The sequence below is a fragment of the Muscardinus avellanarius genome, assembly GCF_963383645.1.
Source record: "Muscardinus avellanarius genome assembly, chromosome: 9".
NCBI classification, from domain to species: Eukaryota; Metazoa; Chordata; class Mammalia; order Rodentia; family Gliridae; genus Muscardinus; species Muscardinus avellanarius.
In genome coordinates this window covers 98,001,428-98,021,099 of record NC_137795.1, presented here as the reverse complement: position 1 = coordinate 98,021,099, position 19,672 = coordinate 98,001,428, and the positions used below count along the sequence as shown (strand labels likewise).

Genomic DNA, 19,672 nt, shown 5'->3' with positions numbered 1-19,672 from the left:
GGCCCCACTTTTATGTATGATGTCATCACACTGGGGGTTAGGATTTCACTGGACTTTGGAGAGGCATAGACATCTGGTCTGCGACTCCAGCGCTCCCTCGGTTCAGGGATGAGCAGATCGCCGGTACCTGCATGGATGATCAAGTCCTAGCACAGGTGCATCTTTGGGCTTCACCAAGCTGGCAGTGCAGGTCCTTACAGGGCGGGGCGCTGGGGAGAGTGGGGGTGTGCCAGTGCAAGACTGCCCCCTTTGGAAGTGAGGCGGTCTAGCATGTGATGGGCGCATTGAAGCGTATCCTGTCTTTACAAAAGCTTTGTAGAGGGCTGTCAGTGGAGTCCATTCATTAGGAAAACAAACTATCATGCAAACATCTTTTTTAAAGAAAAACTAGGGGTTGAACCCAAGGGCATTCTACCTCTGAGCTACACCCTCAGCCTTATTTTGTCTTTTATTTGGAAGCAGGGCCCCACTAAGTTGCTGAGGCTGGCCTTGAACCTGTGATTCTCCTGTCTCAGCCTCTGAAGTGCTGGGATTGCAGGTGTGAGCCACCATGCCTGGCTCAATTTGGTCTTTAAGGCATTGATTTGCGATAATTCTTTGTTATATGTATGGAATTTTAACCATTTTTCTGGCATTCTAAATAATCTGTAAACAATTCCCCCAATTTCCCATTTGTCTTTCATTCATGTTTATACTCTCCTTTTTCTGCCTAAGAACATTCAGTTTATAGACTCAACTTTACCAGTGTCTCTTTCCTGTGTTTGCCCACGTCCTATTAAGACTTTGTTAATTCATTAAATGCACCAGTTAGTTTAGGAAAATTAACTCTTCCTCAGACTGTGGTCTACCTGCCTCAGGCTCATCTCATCTCTTCCATTTCCTTCCTATCCCCCTTGCTGGGATTGTATTGTTTTCTTCAAATAGATCCTGTATGTCTTAAGCTTATTCTTAGGCATTTTATGACTTTTTGTTGTTATTTTGAGTAAATTATTTGCTTTCATTATAACTTTTTTGGGGGTCTGTTTCCTAAATAGTTACCTTACTGTTCTGGGTTTTCAGGTTCCAAATTGTATCCTTTCTGTGATTTATTTCTCCTCCTCCTCCTCCTCCTCCTTCTCCTCCTCCTCCTCCTCCTCCTCCTCCTCCTCCTCCTCCTCCTCCTCCTCCTCCTCCTCCTCTTATTAGCTGTTGAAGCCAGGGATGTTCTACTTCCAAGCTACACCTTCAGCCCCTTTTTGAATTAATTAATTAATTAATTAATTCACTTATTTATTGGAGCTGGGGATTGAACTAAGAGGGATTCTACCTCAGAGTTTTGCCGCAAACCCCTGTGATTCTCCTGTCTCATCCTCCCAAGCACAGGGATTACAAGCGTGTGCCACCACGCCTGGCTTTTATTCTTTATTTTGAAATAGGGTTTCACTAAGTTGTGGAGGGCTTCATTACGTAGCTGAGTCTGGCTGCGAACCTGCAATCCTCCTGTCTCAGCCTCCCAAGCACTGGGATTACCGGTGTGTACCCCCATGCTGGCTTCTTGTGCCTTTGTGATAATGGCCAACCAAGGAGATGCTTCTTCTTGTGGTTTTGATTTGCACTTACCTAATGATTCATTAGATTGAGTACCTTTATGTGTACCTCTTGGTCATTGGTATGCCTTCTTGAAAAAATATCTATTCATGTCAATAAACAACATGTTTTTTTTTTTCATCAACAAAGAGATGGTAAGATTTTAAGCTTTTATTCAAATTAGTGGACAAAAATTACATATTACCTTAATTTGTATACTGTTCAGTAGTAATAAGGTTACATATTTTTCATTTATGATCTGCTTGTATTTCTTTTTTTAAAAACGTGCTCACTTAGCCAAGCATGGTAGCATACTCTTGTAATCCCGGTACTGAAGAGGCTGAAACAGGAGGATTACCGATGCAAAGCCAGCCTCAAACACTTAGCACGGCTCTCAGCATCTTAGTGAAACTCTGTTTCCAGTAAGAAATAGAACTTGGCTAGGGGTGTAGCTCAGAGGTAGAATGCCGCTGTGTTCAATCCTCAGTACCAAAAAAAAAAAAAAAAAGAAGAAGTATAAGAAATTGCTCACTTACGTGATTAGCGTTCTTTCTACAGGCCATTAGCCATTTTGCAATCGCGCTATATTTTTGTGCTGTTTGCCTTTTTACTACCAAGTGCTTGGCCTAGAAAGTTTTACGTTTTTGTAGTCAGAACAAACATACCAAGAACTGGGTAAGTTCTTTAGAATCACTCTTTTCTCCAAATTGATTTCCAAAATCCTAATGAGGTTCCATGAGAATTGTAGATGTTTTGGAGAATTGTATTTTTTATATATTTTATTTTACTTTATTTTATTTTATTTGGTGGTACTGCAGTTCCTGGAAGCCCTTCTACCTCCGGGCTACACTCCCAAACCTGTTTTATACTTTTTTTTTTTTTTTAATTTGGAAACAGGGTCTCCTAAGCCAGCGCGGCTGGCTTCCAACCTGCGCGATCCTCCTGTCTCCGCCTCCCAAGCGCGGGGATTACAAGCGTGCGCCACCACGCCCGGTGAGAATTGTATTTTTTAAAGACTGCCTCTTTATAAGAACCAAACAACATCTAATTTTATATACTTATAACTTTCATGTTTCTTCCCAGTTCTTAGTATGTTTGGCTGTGTTTGCTGCTGGTGACTGTGTCCTGTGTCAGGCTTCAAGGGTCTTCATTGTTTGTTCTTCCATGTTTCTGAAATTATTTATGAAACCCTGAAAGTTCAAAAGCTTTCAGGGTTTCCTATGAAACATTAAATTCTTTAACGTGTTCACAACTTATGTATTCATAAGGCCCGAATAAAGATCTAGCTCTCAAAAACCATTAGTCATTCTTTCTTGGCCTCCCCTCGACTGATTTAATATGCTTGTTATAATAAAACCAAGTTTCCATAGATACTTGGATGTATTTTGTAGCCCATCGCCTTACTGATCTGTTCTGGCACCAGCACTCTACTGCTAATGACTGCAATTTCATGTTTAATGCCTCGTAGGCTAATAACTGCCCTCAGGCTCCCCCATCCCCATGTTTTCAGTTTCTCTGGTTTTTGTTACATATTTATTCTTTCAAATTGACTCTGGACCCACTATTTTCTCCAAATTGATTTCCAAGAACCTAATGAGATTTTAATTTTCATTAAAATTACAGATATTTATAAGAATTATATTTTTATCAGGCTGCATCTTTATAAGAACTAAAGTACATTTAATTTTATATACCTGTACTTTTCATGTTTCTTACCCAGTTCTTGTTATGTTTATTTTGAAGTGTTTTTATTTCTGTTCCTGTAGCCCATAAATTTAATGTATTTCTCATCCATTCAATGTATTTATTTTTTCAAAGTATATTTCTTTATATGAGTATCTATCTGTATCAGTGCATTTAAAAAATATATTCTTAAACTGGGCGTGGTGGCCCATGTGTGTAATCCCAGCATTTGGGAGGCTGAGACAGGAGGGTCACGGTTCAAGGACAGCCTCAGCTACTTAGTGAAGCCCTCTGCAACTCAGTGAGACCCTGTTTCAAAATAAAGAATAAAAAATAGGGATGGGGGTGTAGCTCAGAGGTCGAATAACCCGGGTTCCATCCCCAGTACCAAGAAAAAAAATTATATCTATGTCTATATCTATCTATATCTATATATCTATATCTATATCTATAGATATTCATTCTGGACTTTGACTAATGGATTATTTAGAAATGTCTGGAGATTTTGCTGTTATTTCTAGTTTGATACCACTTTTTGGAAAGTGGGAATTGGACCCAGGGTCATTTCACCTCTGAGCCACACTCCCAGCCCTATTTTATTTTTTTAATTTAATTTAATTTATTTTATTTATTTTTTGTGGTACTGGGGGTTCTTGGAAATCAATTTGGAGAAAATAGTGGTTCCAAAGTCAATTTGTTTTATTTGGAAAAAGGGTCTCACTGAGTTGCTGGGAGCCTCACTAAGTAGCTGAGGCTGGCTTCGAACCCGTGCGATCCTGTCTCAGCCTCCCAAGCGCTAGGATCACAAGCGTGTGCCACCAGGCCCGACTTTACTTTTTATTTTGAAACAGGGTCTCACTACATTGCCGAGGCTGTTCTCAAACGTGCGATCCTCCTGGCTCAGCCTCCCAAGTATTGGGATTAGACATGTGCGCCACCGTGCCCAGCTTGTTTAACACCATTTGAGTCAGAGAACACATTATGATTTCAGTTATTTTTAATCTGCTGAGGTCCACTCTGTGGTCTAGTTTCTGCATTATCTTGGCGAAAGTTCCATGAGCACCTGTGGACCTCAGATGAGCTCCCACAGTCATCAATTAAATCCTGTTGGCAGATGGCATCACAAAGTTATTCTGCATCCCTGATGTGCTACCTAGTAGCTCCATTAGTTGAGAAGGGATAGTAAAGTCTCCAACTAAGCTGGGCGTGCTGGTGCACGCTTGTAATCCCAGCACTTGGGAGGCTGAGCCAGGAGGATCCGGGTTTGTGGCCAGCCTCAGCTACTTAGTGAGGTCCTCCACAACTTAGTGAGAACTTGTTTCCAAACAAAGAATAAAAAATTGGGCTGGGGATATAGCTCATAGGTAGAATGTCCCTGGGTTCCATCCTCAGTTACACACACACACACACACACACACACACACACACAAGCCTTCAACTATATGTGGATTTTCGCTTTCTTTCTGTTCCACTGGTTTGTGCTGAATTTATTTTGGAGCTCTGTGTGTGTGTGTGTGTGTGTGTGTGTGTGTGTGTGTGTGTGTGTACACATGTGTGTGCTACTATGGATTGAATCCAGTGTATTCTACCTGTGAGATATCCCCCCCCAGTCCTATTTGTTTTTTTATTTTGAAACAAGGTCTCAATAGGTTGATGAGAATCTCACTACTTGCTGAGGCTGTCCTGGAACCTGTGATCCTCCTGTCTCAGCCTCCCAAGTACTGGGATGACAGGGTTGTACCACTGCGCCCAGCCTTGGAGCTCTCTTGCTGGGTGCAGAGGTTCCAGGATTGGTGGACTGATTCTTCTGTTATTATGTAATCTTCCTTTTTGCCCCAGCCTCATCTCTTTCTTTTTGATACAGTAAATTTAGAGTGGTCTCTAGAAATATGCATTTTAACAAAGCTCCCAGATTCTTTTTTTTTTTTTTTTTTTTTTTGTGGTGCTAGGGGTTGAACGCAGGGCATTCTAAAGCATTTGTGCATGCTTTAGAATGGGCTCTACCACTTATACCCCCAGCCTTCTAGATGATTTTTCGCCTTGTATGGGTGCTCAGTGCTACACCCCCAGCTCCTTTTAAAAATTTAAAACAGGGTCTTGCTAAGTCACTGAGGCTGGCCTCCAACCCACAATCCTCCCATCTCAGCCTTCCGCATACTGAGATCACAGTTGTGCACCACCATGTGAGTTTCCTAGAGTATTTTTATAATCAGGTATTACTCAAAGTTCTTGCTTGCAAATAATAGAAGTTAACTTTGGTAAGTTTAGGCAGAATCTATTGGAAGAATATCCAGTAACAAGTCGATACCGGATTGCTAAAGCCTTGCTCTGAATTCCAATCTATACCTCTAGGGAAGCCAGGAAGTGCAGGCAGTTGCTCTGACGGCTGGCAGAGCCGCGGCACGACCTAGACTCAGCCCATCCGGGTCTCGTGCTGCCCAGGACTAGTACAAAGGATGCCAAGTGGGGATGGTCTGGAACTCATTCTGGTAGGATTTTGGTTTCTATAACACAAATGACAGCGATGAGATCGCCAGTTCTTTCCTAAGCCTGGTTTTCTAGCCGTGTGGCAACATACAACACAAACTCCTTTGGTAAAAACTATAATTTATTTTGGGAAACAAACTCAGAGAATAGCACCTTTCACTTGCTAGGTCAACTCCAGATAATTAGTGAGGTTAATATCATGGCCTTTGTTTGAGTAAGTGGAATTACTTAGCATTCTGGAAGGTCGCAGGCCTGACTTACAGGAGATGGGCTTCCCACGTGGGCGTCTGACGGGAGCTTACCCAATGGTACTGACACTCGCTGGCTGTCAGGCCTGTGACTTGGGGCAGAAGTTACCAGCACTCGTCACTTAGTGAAGACTCATCTGAGAAGTTAGCAGGTTGGACTAGGTCTTTGCAAACTGCAGTATTCTGACTCTTGAAAGCCTCGCAGTTCCTCAATCCCTTGCCAGTCAATTATCTTTGTTAAGATTAGTTGAGCTATGCAGTGCTCAGCTGTTTGCCAATAATTGAACACAGTCCCAGAGAAATTGCAGTGTGAGTTGTGGCCTCTGACCCGGCCAGGACCAGAGTGGAAAGGTCTAGTTTAAAAGATGTATACAGGTGGGCAGAGGTCCATTCTTACTGTGGGAACATGGACGTGAATAGAAATTGGGTCTTTGCTGGGCGTGGTGGCGCACACTTGTAATCCCAGCATTCGTGAGGCTGAGACTGGAGGATCGCAGTTTGTGGACAGCCTCAGCTACTTAATGAGGCCCTCTGCAACTCAGTGAGACCCTGTTTCAAAATAAAAAATAAAAAATAGGAAGGGGGGGTGTAGCTCACAGGTTGAATGTCCCTGGGTTCCACCCTTAGGCCCGCTCCCCCCACAAAATAGTGGGGTCGTCACATGAGGTGTTTTGAACAGAGTGGAGGCACAGTAGTAATTTTTCAAAGACCCTGCGAGTCCTTCTGAAAAACTTTCTGTGGTCTTGTCAGATCAGAAGTCAAGGAGGGGAAAAGGACCTTCGGCAGAGGGGTATGCTATGGAGTGAGAAGGTTGGAAGTTCCACAACCTGAATTGGTACCAGAGAGGTGGGAGTGTGGGCAGCTGTTCTATCTTCTCGGGGGTACGGCTCTAGCGATGCCCGACAGGGAGAAGCCCAGGCTGCCAGTGCGTGTGAATGCCAGGCACACAAAACGCCCACACCAGGCTGGCCCCAGTAAATCAGTGTCGGGAACGCACATTAGAGTTGGCTGCTAATGACCGTCTGTGTGTGGGCCACGGGGATCCTGGTTTTACCTTTGACACAAAGGACCACTCTCTTGTGACCTGCAGGTTCTCATGAGCGCATCCTTCCTGGGAGCCTTGTGTCTCTTCTCGTCTGTCTGCGTCGTGTGCGCCATCTCCGCGTTCACTCTCCCCATTGAGACCAAAGGGCGAGCCCTGCAGGTGCGTGGTGCAGGGAGCTCCTACGTCTCAACTGCCACTTCTGCGTCAAAGCAAGTAAACCGGGTAGCGGGCATCCTTCGTTAAGCAGGGGTGATGTGTTATAACTCAGCGTTTGGGCCTCTGATCTTTCCCATATATGGCTTTGAGTAGAAGTGACGTCAGCATAAGAATTCACTTCAGAACTCCGCCTGAAAAGTTGTAGTTTGACTAGTACATTCTACCCTCCCCCTTTTTTGTCTGGACTAAAGTGTTGCGGCAGAGCTGAAGGTGGCCAGGGAAGCAGAGGCGGTCCTTATACATTGGTTGGTCCAGCTTCTTCTCCCCTAGTGCCTGTGGTAAGCGTGGAGCCAAAGCTTCCGCAGGGCACCAGTCGCCATCCACTAACAACCACAGACACTGCTCACGTAAGACAGGTTGCCCCAAGAGCATAGGGTGTGGCGAGCTGTGGAGGAGAGGATCTTCCCAGCCCTCTGCACGGCGGCTGCACCGAGTGAAGATGGTTACAGCAGAGCACAGGGGGTGGTTCTGCCATTTTCCTGCCTGAGAGCTTGTTGCTGGTACGGATGGGCACGGATGTATATGGGGAGTGGGGGGATCGTTAGGATGCTGGTTGGCTAAGTGGCCAGGGCTAGTCTTGAACTTGTGATCCTCCTGTCTCTGGCTCCCGAGCATTAGGATCACAGGGATGTGCTAGCAGGAGGCCGTCCTGAGGCTCCAGTGGCTCAAAGTGCTTTGCACTCTTCCTCTGTCCTCCTCATGGCAAGCTGGAGACAGATGTGTTTTGTTGTGGGTCGATGCAAGGTTTGCTTATTTGGTACTGGGGATTAAATGGAGGGGTTTCTACCATTGAGCAAAATCTCCAGGCTTTTATTTGACACAGAGTCTCACTAAATTGCCAGATTGGTCTTGAACTTTTAACCTCCCTGCCTCTTGAGCTGCTGGGATTATAGGCGTGCACCACCACATCTGGAAGGCACTACCAAATAAATAAAAAAGGCCTAAACCAGGCGTGGCGGTGCACGCTTGTAACCCCAGCATTTAGGAGGCTGAGACTGGAGGATCGTGGTTCATGTAGTGAGGCCCTTTGGGGTTTTTTTGTTGTTGTTTTTGTTGTTGTTTTTGTTGTTGTTTTTGTTTGTGGTACCGGGGTTCCTGGAAGCCCTTCTACCTCCGGGCTATACTCCCAGACCTATTTTATATTTTTAAATTTAGAAACAGGGTCTCTTAAGCCAGCAAGGCTGGCTCCGAACCAGTGTGATCCTCCTGTCTCCGCCTCCCAAGGGGGGAGATTACAAGTGTGCGCCACCACACCCAGCTAGTGAGGCCCTTTGTAACTCAGTGAGACCCTGTTTCAAAATAAAAAACAAAAAATAGGGCTGGGGGTGTAGCTTGGAGATAGAATGCCCCTGGTTTCCATTCCCAGTACCGGGGCGGGGGGTGGGGGGTGGGGGAGAAAAGGAAAAAGAAAGAAAAGAAAAAGAAAAAAGGTCTATATCAGTATTTGTGTGTGTGTGTGTGTGTGTGTGTGTGTGTGTGTGTGTGTGTGTGTGTGTAACTGAGGGTTGAACTCAGGGACATTCTACCTTGAAGTTATGCCCCCAGCCCTTTTTAAAATCTTTTGCTTTGAATCAGGGCCTTGCTGGGTTGCGGAGAGTGTTGCTAAGTTGTCGACTCAGGCCTTGTACACGTGATTCTCCTGTCTCAGCCTCCAAAGTACTGGGATTACAGGTATGGATCACCACACTCAGCTGTAATTTACATTTTAATCATAGGTGAGGTGACCTATCATACAATTATGAAATTAAGGGTTTGTTTGGGTTCCTTCATTGAAAAGTGGATTTTCTAAGTGAATTAGAGGACTTGTATGCTCCTTCGAGTCTTTAAAAATGAAGGACCAGCCGGGCGTGGTGGCGCACACTTGTAATCCCCGTGCTTGGGAGGCGGAGACAGGAGGATCGCACAGGTTCGAAGCCAGCCTCAGCTACTTAGTGAGGCTTTCAGCAACTTAGTGAGACCCTGTTTCCAAATAAAAAAATGTAAAAATAGGTCTGCGAGTATAGCCCAGAGGTAGAAAGCCTCTGGATTCCACTCCCAGTACCACCAAAAAATAAAAAATAAATAAAAATGAAGGACCGTAATATCATATCCCTTATATAAACGAGTAAACTAGGGCACACGGAATACAAGTGCCTTGTGTAAAGGAACATTCTAGTATTTCTAAAAGGCTGGAATATTAAGATGCTAAATCTTATGCTGATATTTCATTCCCTTCCAATTTTTCATAGTGACACAAATGTATATATGAGCCTAGTTTACCACTTAATGTGCTCAAGAGATTTTCCATTCAAGTCACGTCCGCCGTCCAAGGACTGGGACTTGGTTTTAGCATAGTAGTGAAATTATTTTTGCCTGTTCACAGCCTTTTAAGTGTTGTCTTCTTAGAACTTTAATATGTAGGTTCAATACATTCATATGAGCAGAGCCCATGATAACTCCGCCACTAAAATGGCCACATGTTTTAGGGCAGATCCTAGTATGCACACACACACACACACACACACACACACACGCACACACACTCACACACACACACTCACTCACACGTGCACACACACACTCTCTCTCTCTCTCTCTCACACACACACACACACACACACACACTCACTTCTCACTGTTGCAAGTGCTCACCACGCACAGCTCCTAGAAATGTTTATCCAAAGATGCCCAAAATTTTAACTTCCTCTCAACACAGACACAGACAGCATTCTAGTAATTCACTGGATGAATTAAACTAGCTTAAAAGTGGTACTGATTATACTTTATTTCTTGTGGTACTGGGTATTGAACCCAAGAGCATTCTACCTCTGAGCTATAACTCCAGCGCTTTTAAATTTTTTATTTGGAAATAGGGTCTTACTATGTTACTGATCTTGTCTCAGCCTCCCAAACTGGGATTAGAGGCATGTGCCACCACGTCTGGCTTTGATTATACTTTAGAATTACTCTCATTAAAAAAACAAAACAAGCTGGGCGTGGTGGCGCACGCTTGTAATCCCCGCGCTTGGGAGGCGGAGACAGGAGGATCGCGCAGGTTCGAAGCCAGCCGCGCGCGCTGGTTTAGGAGACCCTGTTTCCAATATGAAAATGTAAAAATAGGTCTGGGAGTGTAGCCCCGAGGTAGAAGGGCTTCCAGGAACCCCAGTACCACCAAAAAACAAAAAAAGAACCCTGGGTGTAGGGGTGTGGCCTGTGCCTTAGCTAAGAGGGAAGCTGAGGCAGGATGACGGCAAGCTTCAGGCCAGCCTGGGCAAATTGAGATATTCTATCTCGAAAGTAGAAAAAATTGTTAAAAACTAATACACTAAGCTGGGCATGGTGGTGCATGCTTGTAATCCCAGGACTTGGGGCACTGCTACAGAGGATCACGGCTTTGTGACCAGCCTGCAATTCTTGTGAGACTCTCCACAACTCAGTGAGACCTTGTTTCAAAATAAAGAATAAAATAGGGATGGGGGTATAGCTTAGAGTTAGAATGCCCTGGGTTCAATCCCCAGTACTGTAGAAACAAAACAAAAAATCCAATACACTAAAAACTCCCCAAAAACATGAATTTTTCTGAATGACAGTAGTATACTAAAATAACAAACTTATAAAGGTAGCATTGGGTTATTATTGATCTAGTAAATCATTTCCTATTTCCCCCCAGCAAATTAAATGAAGACCTGCAAAGCTATGCCTACCAGAGGAGAAAAATGCATTTTATCTTCAGAGCTGTGGCACATTTTTTCTTAAAACCTCATTTCTCTATGCTCGTCAGTAATAAACAAACTCAGTATGTATCTAAAACACGAGGTACACACGGGAATAAAGCTGGGTAGCTGCATGTTGGTCTCCCGAGGAGACCTTGTATAAAACAGAACCAAGCTTGTAAAGGCACGTCAACAGGAGCCGGTGAAGGAAGATGACTTTTTCTTGACATCGATGAATTAAATGTCTATTAAATCTTAGAACACATTCCTGAATATTCTCCCGTGAGGTCTGTAGCTTAAGCTGGACAGAAACCATGTAGCTAGAGCAAGAACTGGACCGCTGTAACTAAACCTTTCAAAACCACTAGACAGTCATCAATTTCAAATTAAAATTAGTAGATTTGTTTAAATTACAGTCTCTGTCGTTTATTCATAAAATATGCTGATATTAGTTTGGCCTCTATATAATTACCAAAAAGCTGGGAATGAAGTCATTTTCCCCCATTTCTACATTCATGCCACTATTTTAGACGGGCAGAATCTCAATTCTGCGATGTGACAAGGATTAAAGTGTGCAGCTTTCCGATATCATGTAATGACTTCGCTTCTGCTGCAGGGAAACTGCTGTGTGCACAGCAACACCTAAAACTACATTTATATTTTACCTTTTATTGCTATTTTGGCTTGTTATTGAGGCCCACTGAATCTGGGGACCCCTGAGGCTGGCTCACTCCCATTTTTAAAGTGGAAAGAGTCCAGCTATGTACCTGTGTAAAAACAAAAGTAACTCATTTTTTTAACTAACAGCTGGGTCATTTTATACCCATTCTCTCTCTGCAATTTTGTAACCAAGTTGAAACATTAGGCTAACCCCAAGTTCTTGCTTCTGTAACATTGGTGCTGGGCTACCTGTTTGTGGGTTTTCCCTTTTTAAACCCCTAACCATGTCTGGTAGGTGTGCCCCTCCAGCCAGACTTCTGGACTGAGGGTACCACGCTGGGCAGCTAATAAAGGCTTCTATTGGCACAGACACCTGGACTCCTGAGTCTCTCATTTCTTGCTTAACCTGCGTAGAACATTTGGAGGCCCCAGCTAGACATTTGAGAGATAATTGGAAATCCCAGTGGGGACCAAATTTCTGCCTCCCTTTGTGGTCCTTCAGGCTGGCAGAGAGGGTGGAGGGGAGCTCCTGAGAAGACGTTCCTCAGCCTCACTCTCTGCCACTGCCCTGAGTCCACAATTGGACACCCTCTGGTTTAGCCGCCTGGATTTCTGGTAGGCTGACCATCTGGGGAGTTCAGACAGGCTGGACGCAGCCACTCACTCTGACTCCAGTGATTGGACAAAATGTCGTCCCGGCCCCCTGTCACATCTTCTGTTTTTCCCAAATATTTCCTTGATCATTTTCAAGATTTCCAGAAATGAAACCTCAGTTGGTCCTTTTGTTTTCTGCAGACTGTGTGAGATTGACAGCCGACTTGTTATGTCGGCTGGCCAACAGAGGGCACCACCGACATTCCCACCACCCTCCGCGTCCAACGGGTCATTTTTGGTAGACCTGGGCACCCAGACCAGGCCGCCTGTATTCAAATCTGGATAGACACCCACTTTGATAAACCCGAATGGCTTGAAGTTTGTCTTTCAGGTTGCCCGCGTGACCCCCGCCTTCACATTTTTATGGCCGCAGAGAAAGAAATCTATTCTTGTCACCTGTCCCCAAATTCCCAATTCCTCTTCTTCCTCCTCCCCGACCCCTTGTCCTCCAGAGATTCCTCAGACTCCCAACGATTCCTCGGACCCCCTCCAACATTCACTTTGCCCTCTGCTTCCTCCTCGGCATCCCCCATCTGCCCCACCAACTCTCAGACACCCTTCCCCTCTCCTCACCTTCGCATACTCGGGCTGGCTCTGCCTATGGGTCAGAAGGAGAACCCATTCCTCCCCTGCACCGTGCCCCATTGGCCTCTGGCCCTTTCGTGGCCTGTGTCCCATTCACTACTAGTGATCTCTACAAGTGGAGAAATCAAAATCCCTCCTTCCCTGAGGTCCCCCGGGGCCTCATCTCTCTCCTCGAGTCAGTCCTTTTTACCCACCAGTCCACTTGGGATGACTGCCAGTAGCTCCTTCAGACCCTTTTTACTTCTGAAGAGAGGGAGTGTGTTCATCACGGGGTGTGGCGGGCTGGGCCCTGATGGGCACCCCACCTCAGATCCTGCCCACCTCCCGACTGTCTTCCCGAGTACATGCCCAAATTGGGACCCCAGTGAAGACAGAGGTAAGGAGTTTCTAAACTTCTACAGGGGGAACGAGCAGCTGCTTTCGCAAGCCCACGGATGTGCCTAAGGTGAGTGAGACTGCGCAGGGCCCCGCGGAGGCACCAAGAGCCTTCTTGGATCATCTTCTAGAAGCCTACTGTTTTATACTTCCATAGACCCTGAGGCCCCTGAAAATAGGCAGGCCATAAATTTGGCCTTTGTCTCCAATCGGCCACCCCCAGATGTTAGGAAGAAATTGTAATAATTAGAAGGTTTTGAAGGAAAAGTACAGTCTGAACTAGTAGAAATAGCCCATTGGGTCTTCGATAATCGAGACCTCGTAGAGGATAGACTAGCCAAACGCCTGGCTAAGATCCTCCTGGCCGCCCTCTTGTTTTTCTCTAAGCAGAAAAGGCCTCCATTAAGGGGGACATGACGACATCAGGACCAACCCCCATTAGGAAAAATCAGTGTATATTGTAAGGAAGAAGGCCATTGGAAAAATGAGTGCCTCAATAGAAAAAAAGCCAGGTGCGGTGGCACACGCTTGTGATCCCAGCATTTGGGAGGCTGAGACTGGAGGATCGCGGTTCGCGGACAGCCTCAGCTACTTAGTGAGGCCCTTTGCAACTCAGTGAGACCCGGTTTCAAACTAAAGAATAAAAAATAGGGCAGGGGGTGTAGATCGGCGATCTAATGCCCCTGGGTTCTATTCCCAGACCCGGAAAAATAAATAAATAAATAAATAAATAAAATAGAAAAGGCATTTTTCTATTGAAAAACTCATTTACCCTTGGACAAAGGCCAGGATTATTAATTTGGAAAAAGGAATTATTATTCATTTCTAGTCATGCCAGAATGCCCCTATCCCCTCCTGGGGCATGACCTACCACAATAACTTCAGGTAACTATCTCTTTTCATGGTGATAGTGCCTCCTTGAGCTGGCAAGCCCCCTCTTGCATCTTTGCAACCTGTCCACTGGGGGAAGAGTACTTGTTAACCAACAGGACAGATGATGACCAGGATGTAGAAGAACAGACTGAATTATTAGCCCAGTTGCAAGCTCAGGTCCCCAGAGTTTGGGCAGAAGTCAACCACTGGGGTAGCAGAACACCGAGCTCCAGTCCTGGTACAGCTAGCCAGCAATGCTTCCCCAGTGAGGGTCAAGCAGTCCCCAATTAACCTGAAGGCACGATGGGGAATAACAAACATATTAAGAGACATGAGTTTGGTATCCTGACCCTATACAAATCCCCTGGAACACCCCCTTTGCTACCTGTCCAGAAGCCAGGCACCGATGACTTCTGGCCAGTCCTGGACCTGAGAGAGGTAAACAAGAGAGTTGAAACTCTCCACCCTACCAAGCTAAATCCTTACACTCTCCTTAGCCTTCTGCCGCCCAGCCAGCCTGTCTGCTCTGTCTTGGATTTAAAGGATGTATTTTTCAGCCTACCTTTGGCCAAGGTGAGTTAACCTCTATTTGCTTTTGAATGGACAGACCTAGAAGGGGGTTCTCAGGCCAACTCACCTGGACCAGGTTGCCCCAAGAGTTCAAAAACTCGCCAAGACTTACAGGCATTTTGGCACGCCCACCCAGAGACTGTGTTGTTATAATAGGTAGATGCTTTAGTTTTAGTGGCTCGAACCGTGTCTGAATGCTATAAAGCCAGCTTCAGCCTGTTAAGGACCTTACAAGAACTGAGTTATAGAGTATCAGCAAAAAAGCCACAGATATACCACCCCCAAGTTATATACTTGGGTTACTGCTTGGAAAAAGGGAGCAGGAGCCTCTCAGTTGACCATGTGCAGATTCTACAGCCCACTACCAACCTATAAGTCCAAGAGTTCTTGGGGGCAGCAGGATACTGCTGTCTCTGGGTTCCTGGGTTTGCAGAAATAGCCAAGCCACTGTATGAGGACACACGGGGAAATGGGGAGGAAGTAAAATAGTCAGAGGAAGAGGACTTTAACACTCTTAAGAGAGCCATGACCCAGGTGCCGGCTCTAATTCTCCCCAACCTCGACAAGCCCTTCCAACTCCATGTCGATAGAAAGGGGGGAGTCGCCAAAGGGGTTTGCACACAGAGCCTAGGGCCTTGGAAGAGACCAGTTGCTTATCTCTCTGAACAACTGGACTATGAGGCTTCTGGATGGCCATATTGCCTAAGGGCTGTGGCAGCTACAGCCCTATTGGCCAAAGAAGCCTCTAAGCTGGTTATGGGTCAAGAATTCCAAATAGTGGCCCCGCATGCAGTAGAGACTGTCATCACATCTCACCTGGACCAGTGGATTTCCAATGCTCGGCCCACTCACTACCAGACTCTGCTCATTGATACCCAAACGGTAAAATTCCTTTCCACATCAGCCTTAAACCCAGCCACTCTGCTGCCAGATGGTAAGACTGCTGCACCAGAGCATAACTGCTAAGAGATTCTGAATGAGTTCCAGGGGACAAGACCTGACCCGAAGGACTCACCTTGGAAGCCACCAGATGAGGGAGGTCCTCTTCACGGATGGTAGCAGCTTCATCTTGAACAGTGTTCAGTATGCTGGGGCAGCTGTGTGATGGTCGACAAGGTAACATGGGGCAGCTGTGTGATGGTCGACACGGTAACATGGGGCAGCTGTGTGATGGTTGACACGGTAACATGGGGCAGCTGTGTGATGGTAGACAAGGTAACATGGGCATAAGCCCTGGCACATGGGACCTTGGCACAAAAAGTGGAGCTGGTTGCTTGGATGCAGGCCCTTTGGTATGGAAAGGGAAAGGTCATTAATATCTATGCGGACATTCATTATGCTTTTGCCATTGCCCGTGGACAAGGAGCTATATATAAAGAGAGGGGCCTCCTGACTTCAGGAGGATGGGAAATCAAGAATATCCCTGAAATCCTAGCCCTCCTGGGAGCTATCTGGCTCCCCCAAGAGGTGGCCATTATCCACTGTTGAGCCCACCAAAAGGGAGACTCCACTGAGACCCGAGGAAACAACTTGGCCAAACAGACAGCAAAAGAAGGGGTCCTAGAACCAGCGGGGCCTCTACACATTTTGCCCACTATTCCTGACTGGTTCCTCCCCCTCAGCCAAATTACTCAGACCAACATGTCAGAAAATTAAGGGGAGCTGTGACAAAAATAGACTCTAGCGGCTGTGCCATATGCCCTTGCAGGGAAATTCTCATTCCTGAGGGGATAGAAAAAAACCATTGTTAACCAGGTGCATAGTTCCAACCACCTGGGAGAAACCAAGCTGTATGAGCTCCTTAAACAGGACTACTGCATTAAGGGGCTACATAAAGTAATCCAGGACAAAGTAACCAAATGTTTGGCATGTGCACGAGTCAACCCCTGGCGACACACACCAACCTCAGAGCCTCACTGGCTGAGAGGAACCTCACCTGGAGAACACTGGGAAGTGGACTTCACAGAGGTAAAATCTAGCAGGTATCGCTACAGGTATCTCCTCATCTTCATGGACAATCAGGCTGGGTGGAGGTATGTCCTACCCAGAGACCGCACAGGTTAAGAAAATACTGTTAGAAACCATTCCTCAGGTTAGCTTACCCTTAACTATGGGGTTCAGTAATGGCCCAGCTTTTGCAGCCAAAGTCACTCAAAAATTTTCAAAGCTGTTAAGAGATCAATTGGAAATTACATTGTGCTTACAGACCACAGAGTTCAGGGCAGGTAGAAAGAATGAACAGGATGCTAAAAGAAGTCCTAACTAAACTAACTTTAGAGACTCCGAATGCTGGACAGAACTCCGTGCTTTTGCCCTTTTCTGTGTGAGATGTGCACCGTATGTGCGGGAGAATCACCCCGTTGGAGATCCTCTTTGGGAGGCCCCTCCTATCCTCCCTAAACTTTGGCAAAACATTATTTATGGTATTAATCATGATCTAATTCCTTACAGGCCCTGCAGGAGATCCGGTTTGAAATAAAGACATCAGTCGCCACTAGCTGAGCTCCTACCGGGGTCCAAACAACTTTATACCTGTTCCAACTGGGAGACCAGATGTACATCTAGAAGCTGCCCTCATCCCCCCTGGAGCCTAAGTGGACTGGTCCATGGATCGTGGTACTGACTATGCCAACCTCAGTAAAGGTAGCAGGAAAGTCAACCTGGATCCACTGGAGCATTAAGCCCACTCCAGGCCAAGACTCAAAGGATAAGCAGACAGTTCAGCAGACCGCTCGACCAACTAAGATGAGACTTGTAAAAAACCCCCTGTACCCTGATGTGACATGTCTCTCCTATTTTTTCTAATACTTGTTTCTTCTCTATTGAAACTGTCTGGGACCAAATCTCCACCTTCCTTGCAAAACCACAGGAGGCAGTTGAGACAGACTGGGGTGGAAGAATAATCCAAACTGTCTTTATAATGGGACAGCTTATCTTTAATGTAGATCTGTGTGACATTTTTCAGGGATTCTCAACTACAGAAGGAGGTCTTTGTAAGGGCTGTGGGGATCGCTACCCAGGCCAGAAGTAAAACCCCCAGTCTGTATAATATTTTGCCCGCCCTGCAGTTGGAAACCCTGGCTGTGAGGGACAATCCCAATATCACTGTCTGGAATGGGGCTGTGAGACCACAGCATCCTGGGCCAGGAGGATTCATATCTGGAGATAATCCACGGAGCAACTCCTACCTGTCAGATGTAATCCCCGCATAATCAAGGTAAAACAGTGGAACTGGCAATACACCATATGGGAGTCAGGAAAAACCTGGGGATTTCTCCTCTACCTATTAGAACTGGATTCTGGCACTGAAATTACTACCCAGCACCACAAGCCTGAGCCACCGAAGAATCCTACAGGCCCAAACCAGCAATTACGGCCTCACTTACCTCCCATCACAAGAGGCTCCAGCCCTGGTCCCCAGTACTAGACCACTCTCCCCAACTTGGGCCCTGGCTCCTGCAGGCAAAATCCTTCCTAATCTTGTCCTCGCCCATCCAGAACAGAGGCCCTTTAAATACCTTAGACGCTATTTTCAGGTTCTTAAACTCCACCAAGCCAAATAATATCAAGGACTGTTGGCTATGTCTAAATCTGGAACCTCTGTACTATACTGGATGGGGGCAAATCCTTCAAAGGCTAACATAAGAAATACCACAACAAGGGGAGGCTTTCCATAGTAGCCAGTGTCACTGGGGATCAGACTCTAAATGAACGCTCGGGGATCGCCAAGGACAAAGGGTTTGTTATAAGACAAAAACTTGCAGGACTCCCCTTATAGCCAGTCCTACCATAGATATCTCACCCAATAGGCCCAGATGAAAGTTTTCTCGTGGCTCCCGATGGAGTATGGTTTGCTGGTCAGGTGTAACTCCCTGCATCTCACTCCAAATGTTCAAGGTAGAGGCTCATGAGGAATTCTGTATAACTGTTCATGTTACTCCCCAGGTGTATTATCCCAGCGGGGAGGCAAGGAGAGTATTTGGGACTTCTTAAACGTAGGTGGAAAAATACTCCAAACATAAGAGAGGGCTTGACCTTTTGTTCCTAACACAAGGGGGTCTCTGCATGGCTTGAGGACAAACCACTCTGGGGTCATAAAAGACAGCTTAGCCATGGTCAGAAAGAGGCTTAAAGAGGGAGAAAAGGCTTGGAAAAACAATGGAAGTTGGTATGAGAGGATGTTTGCGTGGTCCCCTTGGATCACACGTTAGCCAGCGCCATAACCCGCCATTCCTGCTGTTTTTAGCCCTGCTCATTGCCCCCAGCCTGATCAACTGTATTAGCAAATTGTACAACAGCGCATACAGGATGTCAAGTTAACGATGTTACAGACCCAATGTACAAATCTGACTGCTTCAGAAGATAAAGAAGATGAAGATACCATATAAAGATTTATTTATAAGTAACTCAAACCAGTGAGGAATGTAAAAACTAAAGTGCCTCATTTTGTCATTAACAGCCATGCTGTTCTATATCATTCTCCAGCAGGTGTGTAACTAAGTTGAAAGTTAGGCTAACCACAAGTTCTTGCTTCTGTAACATTGTGGCTGGGCCACCTGTTTGTGGGTTTTCCCTTTATAAACCCCTCCCCATGGCTGATAGGTGCACCTCTCCAGCCAGACTTCTGGACTGAGGGCACTGCACTGGCCAGCTAATAAAGGCTTCTATTGGCACATACCAAACTCCTCGGAGCTCAAGTCGCTTATATAGGATGGCAGTTTATGACATAACACATGTATGTCTTTCCATATACTTTAAGCTAGACCATTTGTAATACCTAATACAATATGAATGCTATGTAGCAAATAATGACAAGGAAGTTGGTATGGGTCTAGGACAGACTTTTTCTTCAAGTATTTTTTTTTTTAATCTGGAATTGGTTGAATCCACAGATGCAGAAGTCATGGATATAGTGAGCCAATTGTATTTTAGGCTTTGTGAGCTACAGGTGGGGCTATCACACATCTAAAACACTCTTAGATTTCAGTGTAAACAAAAGCAGGCCATGTGTTGAATTT

The 19,672-nt window shown here is 45.6% G+C and overlaps 1 protein-coding gene across 1 annotated transcript in view; it reads left to right on the top strand.

Annotated features, from left to right (window-relative positions):
• Positions 1-18,974, top strand: part of SVOPL (SVOP like) — a gene marked incomplete at its 3' end in the record, with an annotated part of 55,829 nt that extends 36,855 nt beyond the window's left edge. The window contains exons 14-16 of the mRNA XM_080701239.1: positions 7,075-7,188; positions 14,582-14,657; positions 18,901-18,974. Of these exons, the coding sequence (XP_080557365.1) occupies positions 7,075-7,188; positions 14,582-14,657; positions 18,901-18,974 (264 nt within the window). The remainder of the gene's footprint in view (positions 1-7,074; positions 7,189-14,581; positions 14,658-18,900) is intronic.
• Between the last annotated feature and the right edge of the window lie 698 nt (positions 18,975-19,672).